This window comes from Littorina saxatilis, linkage group LG4, assembly GCF_037325665.1.
Source record: "Littorina saxatilis isolate snail1 linkage group LG4, US_GU_Lsax_2.0, whole genome shotgun sequence".
Lineage (NCBI taxonomy): Eukaryota > Metazoa > Mollusca > Gastropoda > Littorinimorpha > Littorinidae > Littorina > Littorina saxatilis.
The window spans coordinates 11845084-11860587 of NC_090248.1; the positions used below are offsets into that span (position 1 = coordinate 11845084).

The 15504-nt window shown below is 43.8% G+C and overlaps 1 protein-coding gene across 3 annotated transcripts in view; it reads left to right on the forward strand.

Moving 5' to 3' along the window:
* Positions 1-15357, forward strand: part of LOC138963961 (properdin-like) — a 72000-nt gene extending 56643 nt beyond the window's left edge. For all 3 annotated transcript variants that reach the window (XM_070335821.1, XM_070335820.1, XM_070335822.1), the window contains exons 4-14: positions 1050-1284; positions 2324-2438; positions 2608-2696; positions 4388-4558; positions 5812-5982; positions 6225-6398; positions 6753-6929; positions 7916-8047; positions 10747-10806; positions 13187-13266; positions 13690-15357. In XM_070335821.1, the coding sequence (XP_070191922.1) occupies positions 1050-1284; positions 2324-2438; positions 2608-2696; positions 4388-4558; positions 5812-5982; positions 6225-6398; positions 6753-6929; positions 7916-8047; positions 10747-10806; positions 13187-13266; positions 13690-13773 (1488 nt within the window). In that variant the 3' untranslated portion in view covers positions 13774-15357. The remainder of the gene's footprint in view (positions 1-1049; positions 1285-2323; positions 2439-2607; positions 2697-4387; positions 4559-5811; positions 5983-6224; positions 6399-6752; positions 6930-7915; positions 8048-10746; positions 10807-13186; positions 13267-13689) is intronic.
* The last annotated feature ends 147 nt before the right edge of the window (positions 15358-15504 follow it).

Genomic DNA, 15504 nt, shown 5'->3' on the forward strand with positions numbered 1-15504 from the left:
TGTCTATTTTAAAGGCCGTTAGGTCGAGGTTCTGGTGAGTGATTTTGTTTTGTCCTGAATGAAACGTTCCAAAATATTAAGCTTTCTTGTTTTCATTGCCGCCCGAAAGATCTTTCTTTGTTGTTGGTCAAGAGTGATTGCAATGAGAAGTTATAAAGAAGAGGAAACAAGAAGCGTGAAATGAACCATAATAAACCCTCCATTAGAACGCAATCTATCATTTCTTGACACAGATTCAGCATGCAGAGGCACATTTTTAGCAGGTTATTTCATTGAATGATTGTATGATTTGTCGTTTAGGGCAAATAGCTAAAAGGATCTGTCAGATCACATAGTTCCTGATGGTCAGTATTTTCAATCACTGGGGGGGGGGGGGGGGAGAAAACATGGGGGGTGGGGTTGGTCGAGTGAGAGAAAACAGTGCTCAGCACATGAAAATTATGAATCTTTTGGACTCACTTTGAGGGGATTGGAGATTTGCACGCATAGGCTTTTTATCCCCTCTTAAATAATTGATTGTAGCAGCTTGCATTGTAATACTGCCGCTTTCTGGTGCATAGAATATTATTATAAACTATTTGTTTATTTTCTTTTTATGCAGTTTATCTTATACCTCACCTGTTTATCTGCAGCTATTCTGCTGAAGACTACTCGCTTATTGTAGCTTTCTCAGTTCCAAAACAACTGGAAGCATAGCTCCAATCGCATGCATAAACACCGACTGTACTCTCGTGAAGGTCGAAGCCTCTTGACCAGCAACAGAGGTGGCAGGACAGATTTGACAAGTTGGACCTTGTAACTCTAGTGTCCTGAACATTTCAAGTGCCCACGCTGCTCCTAACTCTGCAACTTGAGCGTCAAGGCCAAGCCAAAAAACGTACCTGGCTTTGAAGTTCAAGGTGCAGACTCTGGGTCTGCGGACTAGGCTTGCAAAGCCACATCCGAGTACACCGACAAGTTGCAGAACGCAAAAGTCTTCTTCGGACCCGAAGGACAACCACAGCCAAGTTGTATTCATGCTTACAATGGTTCTGTCTTTTTCCCACTAGCAAAAGGTGGGTCGAAACCGCTTCGTGTGCACTCCCTGCACGGAACCGGGGTCCAGCAAGCTGCCTCTTCCGAAGAAGAAGGACAAGAAACACAACAAGAGACGCAATAACAAGAAACGCAACAAACAGGCAGACGCCGCTGCCAGAACTACGTCACCACCTCGACCCCTCAACGACGTCACCCAGCCCGAAACGACGACGAAACGAGTGGACGACTGGCCAAAGCCACGGACAGGTGCTTTTTTCTCAGTAGCCAATTTAACAGAGAGAGAGAGAGAGAGAGAGAGAGAGAGAGAGAGAGAGAGAGAGAGAGAGAGAGAGAGAGAGAGAGAGAGAGAGAGAGAGAGAGAGAGAGAGAGAGAGAGACTCAAGACTCAAGACTCAAATGGGTTACTGGTTAGGCAATCTGCCCATGACGAAGTGGGGGGGGGGGGGGAGGGGGATCGGGCATAATTAATACAACACTTTTCGAAATGGAACGCGTGTCCGCGTACACCCGTTGTTTACTGACTTGGTGTGTCCAATGTCAGACGCGTAGTTTTCCGATACAGTTTGTGTTCACACATGGTTTCATTGCCAATGTTCGTGCGATATAATATCAAAGTTCAAGTTTGAAGGTAAACCCTGAGAAGATTAACCAGAGCGTGCAAGTCCTTGGTCACATGGTCTATTTCGCGTCGGTAGAGTTTTCGTCGCACATCCGTGGTCTCTTCAATGAATGCCAGTCGCTCTGCTTCATCCGAACTCATGTCTACTTTGTCCTTGTTAAACGCCCAGTAGAGTGTTTCAGCTTTGATGCAGTCGTACGTGAATATAAAGTCTTCAGGTTTTGCAAAAAGAGAGAGAGAGAGAGAGAGAGAGAGAGAGAGAGAGAGAGAGAGAGAGAGAGAGAAAGAGAGAGAGAGAGAAAGAGAGAGAGAGGGAGAGGGAGAGAGAGAGAGAGAGAAAGAGAGAGAGCGGGAGAGAGAGAGAGAGACACACACAGACAGACAGACGGACAGAGAGACAGAGAGAGAGAGAGAAAGAGAGAGAGGAGGGAGAAAGGGAGAGAGAGGGAGGGGGTCGGGGTGGAGTGGGATGGGGTAAGACAAGATACCTCTTTATTTTCTGAAGGTTAGTGAATAAGCACTTTCGTAGTTTTTTTGCATCCAGCCCTCGCCCAAACAAGGGTAAAAGCATTTCCTTATTTTTGTGAGGACTATTGATCAAATCCTGAGTCTTGAATGAGTGTTGAAAGATAAAATGTGGTTCTGGATTTGATTATGTTTTTCCAGAGAACGAGAACAAGTTTGGCTACTACTCCTTTCCGCGCTCTGACGATGATGACGTGGTGAAAGTGGAATGGTCGGATTGGTCTCCCTGCAGTGCCACGTGTGGAGCTGGGTGGAGGTAGCGAAACCACGTTTGTAGTGTGTGTGTGTGTGTGTCGGTGTGTGTCGGTGTGTGTGTGTGTGTGTGTGTGTGTGCTCGCGCATGTGCATGCCACGTCCGTGCGTGCATGCTTGTTTGCGTGCAGGCTTGTATGTTAAATTAAAGCTCTCTTCCTGTGCACGAACAGATCGCGGTTCAAGGTGTGTGACGGGTGTGACAAGAACGACTATGAGAACGTGATGTCCAGACCCTGCATGATCAACTTCTACTGCCCGGGTATGCCATTTCTTGATTCCAATGAGAAACGGGAAATGAAGGGGATAGGCCGATTACGGGAATTGGTGGGTAGCAGGGCTGGACCTTGTGTATGAGAGGGTGGGGGCTTCCAAATTGAGGCCGGGGTACAGGGGCTGTTGAAATGTAACATCATTTGAAAAGGGGTTTACGGGTCTATTTTTGAGAACAGAGGTACATTTGCCGAATGGGGGGGGGGGGGGGGGGGGGCTTCCGGAACCCAGCTTCAAATCCAGCCCTCGTTCTAAATATGGACGACATCTGTAAGTGAGAGTTATACGGAACCAGTCTCCTGGCATTTGAGAAATTAATTGAAGTATTGAAATGAACCAATTATAAGCTACGATGTTCCTGCTCTTGAAAAAACAAGAAATTCCTCCGATAGGAAAAACACCCCCGTCAAAGGGAAATAACCTTCTCAGTTGGTGGCAGTGAGAATGGTTATTTCCCTTTGACCAACGGGGGTGTCCGTCTATAAGTCCTTGTATAATTTTAATCCACCAATAACTCCCTAACCGTGTGTTTGACTGGTCCCAAATTTTGTAAGGACCGTCTCAGGAATGTATAGAACCTGTTCACCAAGTTTGGTGACGATCGGTCCGTTCATTCTTGAGATCTACTTGCGAACACAAACACACAAACAAACACACAAACACCCAAACAAACACGTCGAGCGAAACCTATACACACCCCTATACCGGGGGTGTAAAAAAAGGTTAATTTCTATGCCTTTCAACAGCTATGGCATGTTGGCGAGGGCGAGGGGTATTATTGACATGGCTTCAAGATATAGGGTGGGGTGAAGGCTGTAAGTTTGGGGGATTGCAGCAAAACGAAGCACTTCCTATAACATGTTTTAACTTGCTTAGTGCTTCTTCTTCTTCTTCTTCTGCGTTCGTGGGCTGAAACTCCCACGTACACTCGTGTTTTTTGAAACGAGTGGAATTTTACGTGTATGACCGTTTTTTACCCCGCCATTTAGGCAGACATACGCCGTTTTCGGAGGAAGCATGCTGGGTATTTTCGTGTTTCTATAACCCACCGAACTCTGACATGGATTACAGGATCTTTTTCGTGCGTACTTGGTCTTGTGCTTGCGTGTACACTCGGGGGTGTTCGGACACCGAGGAGAGTCTGCACACAAAGTTGACTCTGAGAAATAAATATCTCGCCGAACGTGGGGACGAACTCACGCTGACAGCGGCCAACTGGATACAAATCCAGCGCGCTACCGACTGAGCTACATCCCCGCCCGCTTAGTGCTTCTATTCGGTATGTTTTCACCATCAGTGTGTATGTTCTGGATGAAATGTGCATGCCCATTAGATAGTTTGTTAGTCTCTCAGATGTCAGGAAACTTGGTTCCGCATAGCTTTCACTTTCTCTTGTTGCACGTGTCGTGGGCATTTAGAGTGCTTACGTCCCTTTGTTTCTCACGTCTGTAAATGTTCGCAAACTTTCATATCCTAGATGCAGTAATACCGCAATGTTTGTAATTGTTTTCGTTTTTAAATCCGAAAATCTTTTGATCTGATACAATTCACTTATGTACAATAAACTGAAACGTCATTTAATTGCTTTCATGTCATTTAATTGCTTTCATTTGAAGTCTGGAAATCTGTTGTTCTGCTTTAATTCACTGATTCACGACAACTCCTACAACATGTGTACAGTGGACGGGAACTGGGGGCCGTGGTTCCCCTGGCAGTCGTGCTCACAGTCATGCAACGGCGGAACTCGGGTACGCCAACGCAAGTGCAACTACCCGCCACCCGCTTATGGCGGACAGACGTGTCCAGGGCCCGCAGGAAACGAACAGGACTGCAACGAGCAACCTTGTCCAGGTCAGTGCATTTATGTTGGTTACATTTTGTACACGAGACTATTATATATCCCAGTGAGAAGTATGGCCTTATTGAGAGTTTTTTAGTGCAGTGATTTATCGACATGGGGAGAGAGTCAAGTCTTACGCCCTCACAGCAAAGCCATTAGGAGCATGTTCCCGGGTTTTACCCCGACTTTAGATGAGATACACAAGTGTATTCGTGTTTAGGTGGTATCAGACATCTGCACTTCTGACAGAATGACCGAGGTCTTTTACGTGCGACTGTGGTGACACGAGGGTGAGGCATGGATACCGTCACTGGGTCTGCACATAAAGTAGACCTGTGTCCGTCCCGTCCTGGATTCGAACCCGCAACCTTAGGATCACAAGTCCAGTGCTCTACCACCTGAGCTATTCGGGCCCCAATTTACCGACATGATGGGGCTAAGTGGCGATAATGGTACCCCTGCAGGCAACCGACAGTGTTAATCTCGGACTCTGAGGACAATTGGTGCACAAAGCGAAAATAGGTGTCACCCTGGCGGGTGGGAAGAAAGCCCAGGGTCTGATTGGTTGAAATCTGGCCGTTCTTTAGAAAACAAAAGTATGGCCCGCAACCCTGGCTCCAACGCCAATAAGTTAATCAGTGTTTTGTACTGTTTTGTCTTGTCTGGCGTTCCCGGTGTAACACGAAATTTTTACTCCACGAAAAATTTACTCCGGAGTAAATATTTCGTACGAAATTCTTACTCCGAGTACACTTTTCGTACGAGAAAAGAACTCCCCAAGGCACGAAAAAATTACTCCCTCCACGAAATTGTTACTCCCCATTTTTTTTACTTCCAGTAAAAATCTCGTACGCAAAAATGGGATGCGGGCGAAGGGATAATGCCAATAAGTGATCTCGCACACACGAATGTCGCGCTACCCTCCTTCCACCCCTTCCACCCCTTCCACCACCAAGAACTAACAGGGGACAAGGGAGTAAAAATATCGTACACCTGGCATGGGAAGTTAAATTGCTCGTGTTGAGGTGAAGTAATTTATTCGTTATTTATTCGTCAGGGGAGTAACATTTTTGTACGAAATGTTTACTCGGAACTCACCTGTCTTGGGGAGTAATTTTCTCGTGCAATGGGGGAGTGCTTTTTTCGTAAAGGGAGTAACTTTTTCGTACGAAATGTTTACTCCGGAGTAAAAATCTCGTGGGAGTAATTTTCTCGTGTTACACCGGCATTGCACTGATTTTAACTTTCTTTCATTGTTCTCCAGTGGATGGCGCTTGGAGCACATGGTCCGAGTTCACGCTGTGTAGTGCCACGTGCGGTCCTGGGGTCAAGCGCCGCGTGCGCGCGTGCGACAGCCCCTCCCCGGCCAACGGGGGCAAAGAGTGCCCAGGGTCCCCCGTGCTGACCAGGAAGTGCGAAATGACCAAATGTCCGCGTGAGTATCAATGAGTGTTGTCTTGGACAAAAATGATGCGTCGGAGTTTCTTGAAACTGAATCTTGATGTTGCTTTAAAAAAATATAGGTTTAATGTTTAGAAAATAAGTCAGCTTGTTTTTGTTTCCGGGGTCGGCAGAGGTACTACTGAGTCGAGCCGGTCTACCAATCTATTCATCTACTTATCTGTGTGTCTTTTGTTGTTAGATGTCGTTGCTAAACACTGTTACCCTTTTAAACAGAGGATGGACACTGGTCACTGTGGGCCGAGTGGTCCCAATGCACGGCCACGTGCGGAGCTGGCTTGCGCACGCGGTCTCGTGGATGCAACAGTCCACGCCCGATGCATGGTGGGAAAGATTGTGAGGGCGAGAGTGTTCAGACTATGAATTGCGTCAGTGCCAGACCCTGCCCTGGTCAGTATTTTCTCTGTGTGTATGTGTGTGTATGTGTGTGTGTGTGTGTGTGTGTGTGTGTGTGTGTGTGTGTGTGTGTACACAGTGTGTACGGTGTGTGTGTATGTGTGTGTATGAGCGAGGTTGGGAGAGGAGAGAGAGAGAGAGAGAGAGAGAGAGAGAGAGAGAGAGAGAGAGAGAGAGAGAGAGAGAGAGAGAGAGAGAGCAAGCTTGAGACACAACTACGTGATGCTTTTTTGTTTCAGTCACGTGGCAGTTATTCTAGCGATGATACACATTCTTTCTTCCATGCATAAAACTCTTACAATGACTGTCCCCATATTATGAAATGTTGTCCTGGTGTCTGTGTACCAGTGAACGGAGCCTGGAGCGAGTGGAACGACTACGGGTTTTGCCGCGCGCCGCGCTGTTCCTGGGGCTTCCGCATCCGCACACGTCTGTGTAGTCAGCCTCGTCCGCAACATGGCGGCCGCCCTTGTGAAGGCACACAGTACCAGCGCGTGGAGTGCTTCAACGACCAAGACTGTCCTCGTAAGTCATATCGACGACATTTTGTTCAGTCTATTTTACGTGGATTTTAATACTTAAAAGTTTTGCCAAAGTGCAATAATACTTTCTGAGATTCAGTGCATCGATCATCAGCTCACCTTGCTTCCCGGTCTGACGTTTTCATCTTTCGCCGTGGTGATATTTCGATTCTCGGCCTCGTTGATCTAGTATAAACTCTACACTGAACAAAAAAACACCCTTCGATAGTACTGATGAGCGACCTTGTGTACCTTACATTCATGGGGCCAAATTTGTTCAACCTATTTCTTTTATTTAACTTAGAAATTTGATTCATCCTAAAAATGTTTCCCTTCTTACTCAAGGGACGTAACCACTCGGTACACGTTTTCGAATAAATCGATTTTGGGGGTGAAATCTATTACATTTCACCACCAATTTTCTTCACATGCAAGAAACTGACATGCTTTTCGTCCATAAATAATTTCACTTCTTAATTTTACCAGGAAACAACATTTCAGTCTTGAGTATATGTCGAGGGGGAAATATGTACACAGGCGAAAGATGAAATCGTGACACCGGCACTTGTTGTAACTTAGGTTCAGTAGTTGACGAAATTATAATCGCACTGTGAAGGACGCAGTTTCAACTTTCACACACAAGCACTCCTTTCCAAAAGTCAAATTAGGCCCTACTATTGATTTTTTAAAAACTCCTTTGCCAAACGAAGTGCAACTACTATAAGCATTTTTGAAATATGAGACATTGTTTTGAGAAATATATGATTACCCTTTTCAGGATCAGTACTCTTCTTTTTTCATAGAAAAATAAAAGTTCAACAATGCAAATTAAAGAAGCATACACCTGAACACCGGGCATTCTCAGTAAATTCAGTAGAACGTACGACCCCATTTGAACATTCCCGTGTTGGAGAACAAGAAGGCCTCCCCAACACGTGAACTGCAATGTTACTGAGTGTGTGTGGAAGAGAACTCCTGATACCGTTGCAGGCAACGGGACGTGGTGTCCATGGAGCGACTGGTCAGCGTGTTCCGCCACCTGCGCAGAGCAGACGTCACTGCAAGTACGTCAGCGCACGTGCACATGTCCAGATCCTCGTTTTGGTGGAAACGACTGCGAGGGTAAGGTTGTTCATTGAAATGCGTTGATACTCTTTTTCAGTAATATAAGAAAATCAGGCTCCATTATCATTGAAAACATTTACAAGTAAACATCCACTAACACTGATGACTGCATAGAAAGTGGACGGCCGAAATCAACCAACAAATAATTGGCAACGACGGGTCATATGTAGTCCCGAAATTATAAAGGTGACTTAGTAACCATGACTTCTCGGATTTAATTTTATTCCCGGCAGAATTCTGTAGGACAGTTCTTTTCTTTCTTACGCAGATTTTCATTTGACCCTTCTCAAAAAGATACATACATGAATGTGTAAACTGATGTGGTTGGTACAGAGAAAGGCTGCTACAAAATTTTCGGAGTTTTACTCACTAATGAAAAACTCGAAAGGCGCGATGTGCGCTCATGACAATTCTATTCCCTCAACTGACAAAAGTCGTCCCCCCTCCTCTTGTCCCGGTTTTCGTTCAGGAAAAAAAAATAATAACATCAACAGAAGTAAAGCAAAACGCTTTTCTTACCTTATGTTGTTCTCAATCTATTCCGCATTCGACGGTGTGTCCCTTCGTTTACAGGACTTGCTGACAGCGTCTTGGAAACCACGTGTACGGAGACAGAATGAATGTTGTATGGAGGAGTTTGTTCCTTCATGCAGACAGTGCGCACTGCAGGTCCAAGGACTGAGATGATGTTACAAATGTTCTTTTTCGCTGCGGTATTTTGACATGCTCCATATCTTCCATTATATTCTATGAACTGAGGTACTGTCCTGTTGAAAATACATCCAAGTGTCACAGTGCTCTTCGGGAAAAGTTTTAGCAATAGGTTCTTATTTGGTACGTCGATGAGTGCACTTTATTGGACTGTTGGTGGTCCCATCTCAACGTACAAAATACCACCGACTCGGCACCACCAAAGGGGGTAATACAACACTGACAATACCATGTGTTTGAATTGACTATGTACTTTCGGGAACTTTTCTTCATACTTTAACACGTCCATTAAATTTGACGACGGTTGTCATTGCCATCCTTTTCATCTCTGCAAACTTTTCTGATGGACTCTCGAATCCCGGCCCATATTAACAAGATCAGCGTTAAAAACAGCCTAGCCGTGTGAAGTTGTCGGTGAATTGCTAAATCACATAGGCTACTTCGACAGCAGTTGATTCCCGAAATAACGTTGTAATTCACGCTTAAGTTTCTTTTGGGTTGTTTTTTCTCTCTTCATAAAGATTTGACACGCACCTGTAGGCCTATCAGTGTACAGAATGTTAATTTCATGGACCGTCTTCGCCGGTTCCGTTCGATTTTCACAGTATCCGTTACTCAATAATGCCAACACAATTTGACTACGGTAGATTCAGTGGTTCACTTAAGTACTTTGGCACTTCACTCACTTGCAATTCTAGCCCGGTAAGCGATACACATCTTCTTTCTTGTCTTTTGTAAAGTTCTTTCTAGATTTCGACCATGTCTCCAACTGGAATGAAAGGATTGCAGACGACAACTTAACGAGCTTCTTCTAACTTTTTCCTAAGAAGAGCGACCTCGAAACGACCTTGACCACTGGAATGGTGCTATATGCATCCGATCAGTGATCGTCCAGAAACCCGCAAAATATTCGCAACAATGCTATATCAGAGGGAAATTACTTTTATGAGTAGGTGCACAATGAAACATTTTAGACGGAAATAAAGAAGCTGTTGATACATCACTAGAAACCCGGCGTCGAAAGGGTCAAACCGGCACGGTTGGCCTAGTGGTAAGGCGTCCGCCCCGTGATCGGGAGGTCGTGGGTTCGAACCCCGGCCGGGTCATACCTAAGACTTTAAAATTGGCAATCTAGTGGCTGCTCCGCCTGGCGTCTGGCATTAGGCCTATGGGGTTAGTGCTAGGACTGGTTGGTCCGGTGTCAGAATAATGTGACTGGGTGAGACAGTGAAGCCTGTGCTGCGACTTCTGTCTTGTGTGTGGCGCACGTTAAATGTCAAAGCAGCACCGCCCTGATATGGCCCTTCGTGGTCGGCTGGGCGTTAAGCAAACAAACAAACAAACAAACAAACCGTTAGGTCAATAATATTGGTTCTTTCTTTTGTCTTTGTGAGTTTTGTGTGTGTTTAGTACCTAGGAAAAAGAAGAACGTATGAGCTTGCAATTATAATCCTTATTTATGACAATGAAATTCGCTCGTGTGAGAAAACTGGTTCCGCCGCATAGCTCTCAACGAATACTGTTGTCTTCATTTAAACTGCTTACTCCCCTTCGTTAGTTTAGCTTATTGAAAGGAAGTGTCGTTTGTGTCCCGTCATTTCTCCGATTTGCAGTTGTACCCAGTAAAATGTCGCTGTCACACATTCACACCGCATACACTGTGGCACACACACACGCTCACACACACACACACACACACACACACACACACCGACACCGACACACACACACACACCGGCACACACACACACACACACACACACAAACACACCGGCACACACACACACACACACACACACACACACACACACACACACACACACACACAATTTAAAAGAGCAAATTGCACACTTACAGCATGGCACAGTGACAAATTCCACACAAGGACGGCTTCAGTGGGCAGAGGTAGCCTAGGTATTGCACTGTGGAGCAGCTTACCATTAATGACAATGAACGCAAACAAAATTGACTTATTTTGTTTTCAGGTGACAGCCTGGAGGTGAGAGACTGTTCTGATGTGCCCTACTGCAATATCGGTAAAGAAGGTGAGTAACACGCACTGACATACACACTGATAAGTGTGAGTTGCACTGAGACCCTCTCCTGATTTTCACAACACGAATATGCCACTCCTCGCTTAAATGTTGATTATTTCATGAACAGTTAAAGGCACACTCAGCCTCCCGTAAACCATCCGTTTCTGATCACTGAGCTCCCCGAGCCTCAACATACAGTACAAACATATTTCCATTTGAACGCTCACTGAACTGGAACATCCCGGCTGCTTTCCGTTGAGAGTGATACATTTTCAAAGAATTTAATTCGTGCAGTCAGAACGGATTTACCATGAGACAAATCAGAAGCCTCGTTTTGGCGCTTGTTTGTTCGTTCATGGGCTGAAACTCCCACGGCTTTTACGTGTATGACCGTTTTTACCCCGCCATTTAGGCAGCCATACGCCGCTTTCGGAGGAGTTTTGGCGCTAGACCTAACTTTTAAAATCTAAATAATAAATTGACAGCTTGTTACACAAATATTCTTAAATCATAAAAGAATTCTTTTTTCATCAAGACAAGGATCAGTACAATTCGACGTTTTGAAAGTTTGAAAAAAAGGGAGCCCGGAAGCAGGCCACGCAAGGTCGTGTTTGCCCAAGCATTGAGACGAATTTTCTGCATAGCCTCGCGCATGCTTCTTTGAAGCCAACCGCCGCCGATAAGTTCGTGTGACTCGCAGTCGTTTGTTGCATTTTAGATTCAGAGGTACACAATAACGTGCTATTGCAGATACAGTGAGTCGCATTGAAATCACAAACTGACGATCAATTGTGAAAAAAAGGAAAGTGGATCAGACGGCCGGGTACACGATGGCTCAGGGTTTAGATAAACCACGAAAACTGTGATTTACGCAAGCTAAATAGCCATTCAAACGAACTGTGTCATTGCAATTGTGTTCGGCCATAAGGTTAGAAACTACGTTGCAAGCCCCTGGAGCAATTTTTTTATTAGTGCTTTTGTGAACAAGAAACAATTAACAAGTGGCTCTATCCCATCTCCCCCCCCCCCCCCCCCTTTCCTCGTCGCGATATAACCTTCGTGGTTGAAAACGACGTTAAACACCAAATAAAGAAAGAAAGATAAGGTTAGAACTGCTTTTTTCGTGAGAAGATTTAAATCGTTCTGTAAACCATTTGAGGCAGACGGCATGGGCCTTTAATGTTCATTTCCTCTGGTCGCAATTTCTAGACGGTTTTAATTTGTTCTGCACGCAAAGTCCTTCTTTTGTGACATTCTACAAATTGATGTTGAGGACTGATGAGAGTAGATGGCTATGTGACTTTTTCTGTTGCTATGATATCGATTTCGTTGAACTTTTGTGTCAAGTTCGATTCTTTTTTTCTTTTTACATTTAGTCAAGTTTTGACTAAATGTTTTAACATAAAGGGGGAATCGAGACGAGGGTCGTGGTGTATGTGTGTCTGTCTGTGTGTCTGTGTGTGTGTGTGTGTGTGTGTAGAGTGATTCAGAGTAAACTACTGGACCGATCTTTATGAAATTTTACATGAGAGTTCCTGGGTATGATATCCCCGGACGGTTTTTTTCCTTTTTTTTAATTTTTTTTTTATAGATGTCTTTGATGACGTCATATCCGGCTTTTTGTAAAAGTTGAGGCGGCACTGTCACACCCTCATTTTTCAATCAAATTAATTGAAATTTTTGTAAAGCAATTTTCGACGAAGGCCGGACTTCGGTATTGCATTTCAGCTTGCCCGTGGCTTAAACATTTATTAATGAATTTGGTCATTAAAAATCTGGAAATTGTAATAAATTTTGTTTTATATAAAACGATCCAAATGTACGTTCATTTTATTCTACATCCGATTTCCTGATTCAAAAAACATATAAATATGTTATATTTGGATTAAAAAAAAGCTCTGAAAATTAAAAATATAAAAATTATTATCAAAATAAAATTTCCAAAATCGATTTAAAAACAAATTCATCTTATTCCTTGTCGGTTCCTGATTCCAAAAACATATAGTTATGATATGTTTGGATTAAAAACACGCTCAGAAAGTTAAAACGAAGAGAGGCACAGAAAAGCGTGCTATGCAGCACAGCGAAACCACTACCGCGCTAAACAGGCTCGTCAGTTTCACTCCGTTTTGCACAAGCGGCGGACTACGGTCATTGTGAAAAAATGCAGTGCGTTCAGTTTCATTCTGTGAGTTCCACAGCTTGACTAAATGTAGTAATTTCGCCTTACGCGACTTGTTTGTTTGTGTGGGTTGTTTGTTTTTTAACCAGTCATCGCAGGCGAAAAGGTCATGACATTTTCAGCGATACAAAATAGATTCCATGCCGAGAATTGTCTCTTTTGAAGTAAATGTTTAATAAATTAATTATCTCTCGTATCCGTGTCCAGGCAAAGCAAAGGGAGGCAAATCACGCATGTGTGGAGACAGTGAAGTTGAGGGCTCCGGAGCGGATGAAGACTGCGATCAGGTGTGTATAAGTAAAGCGTGCGTGTGAGTGTGTGTGTGTGTGTAGCTGTCCTTCTGGTGTGTGTGTGTGTGTGTGCGTCAGTGTGTACAAGGAAGGGGAGGGTGCGTGTGTATGAGTGCATGGGTGGCGGTGTGCCGTGTGCGCATGTGTGTGTTTCTGTGTGAAGAGGGGGAGGTGCATGGGTGGTGTGGTGGTGAGTCTGTGTGTGTGCTCGTGCGTGTGTGGCTGTGTTTTTTTAAGGGCCCGTCTAAGAAGAATTGTATATCATTTTAAGCCCGTCAATAATACAGTCTTTCATAACTCATAGTGTTTGCCATTTACTTCAGAACAATGCTGCATTTCAAGTTTTTGGTCAATTCATCACCACAGCAGTTTCTCATCGGCTTTGAAATGTTGAAAGTTTCTTCACTTGACTTTTTCCAGGAGGAGGAGGAGGAGGGAGAGGGAGAGGGAGAGGGTCAGGGAAGCGAGGAAGTAACGCAGGACACCGCACCCAGTCAGGAATAAACTGAGTCACCCTAGCTTTAAGTCCTTCATCTCCTGCTTCGAATTATCATTAGGTCTGAGTAGTGCTGTAGCTTCCCAGTGAAAGTTAATTAGTTCCATCACCTGCAGTACAGCGTACCAGCCAACGTGTCTATAGCTTTCTATTTGGTGTACATAATCAAGTGTTAAGCCGTAGGCTTTTAGTTGTTTTCACTTTATGATAATGTAAATTTCATGAACACGTAATCCTTGAATAAAACCTTGTTTAAACCAAGTGTTCATGCATCTATGCTCATCTGTTTTCATTCATTCTCCCGAATTATTAGTCGTACATGTACCACCCACTGAAAGTTAACGAAGAGAAGAAGACGCGCTTCTACTGCAGACTTGGGCGATTTCTGAACTGTTTGCGGGAAAGATGTTATCATTCAGAAGAGAAGTGCATTCATGTTCATTCATTAAACAGTCGGCAGTATTGCTGCAATGTAACATATAGCCACAGTTACTCAGTGTAGACTTTTTACACTTTCGTCGTTTAATTTCTGTAGATGAGAGTGGTTGACCACTGTGAGTGCCAATGGTAACCCATGCATACGTATAGAGTAGCCACAACTACACACAAAACAAAAACAATGTTGATATCATGCGAACTTGGTCTTTTTTAAATGCGGTTCAAACTGCTGCTAATCTTGTCTTCGTTATTATTCCTGTGTTTATGAATTATGTGGCAGATGTTTAACCTTGACCGTAAAGAGTACATGTACCCCTAATTTTGCCACTCCCTATCAATTAACACCGTCTTGCCGCTGAATTATCCCATATTTATCATAATGCACCTGGCTTAATTATCATGTGTTTCACCACCATGAGGTTTTTGGCATAACATTCCTTCTGTCTCCTCTTGTAAAATAATTCCCGTCCAAAACGCTGAAACATTTTGAATTTGTGTGTGTGGCTGCGTGTGCATGTGTTTTTCTCTTTGAAATTTCAATACGATCAAGATAGTTTGTTGTGAATATATGTAAAGCGAAATAATGCCCTTCTCTTCTACCTGGATCAAACAAAACTCTTCAGACTTGAAAGGGGTGCAGCTGCCATTACTTCTCAAGTCTGAGCCTTGCCATTGTAGAATATGTCAGAGAATTCTGCCCAAGAACAGCATCTATTTTGATTCTTTATTTCTTCTTGTTTCAAAACACAAATTGTGTGCCAGATTAAATTCTATGTGCAATACTTGGTTTTAGTTTCAAAATTGAGAATGTTAACTGTTATATGTTTGGAGTTCTAATTATGAGCTGAACAAAATTAATAAATTAAGACAACTACAACAAGAACTGATGTTATCTCATTTTAAGTGTCAATACAGGAAAGTGTCAGTTCCAAAGCTGAACACTTGATTACTACTCACCACTGATCTCTCGCCCACATGCTCACTTGAAAACAAAAAACTTGCTTGAAAGTGTGATGCAAGGTATATGCACATAAGCAGACAAGCTGTGGCAATATTTGTTCATCCCATGGCTCAAATCAATGTTATGCTGTGAATAAATGAGAGTGCACATTTTGTACTTGTGTTGATTAAAACTAAGAAAAACAACAACCGAACTCTGTTTAAAAAAAAGTGTGTGTGTATTTGTGTGTATGTGTGTTCGTGTGTGTGTGTGTGTGTGTGAGAGAGAGAGAGAGAGAGAGAGAGAGAGAGAGAGAGAAACATAGCTTGTGCATTTCATCTCTAATGTCACGATTATTTCA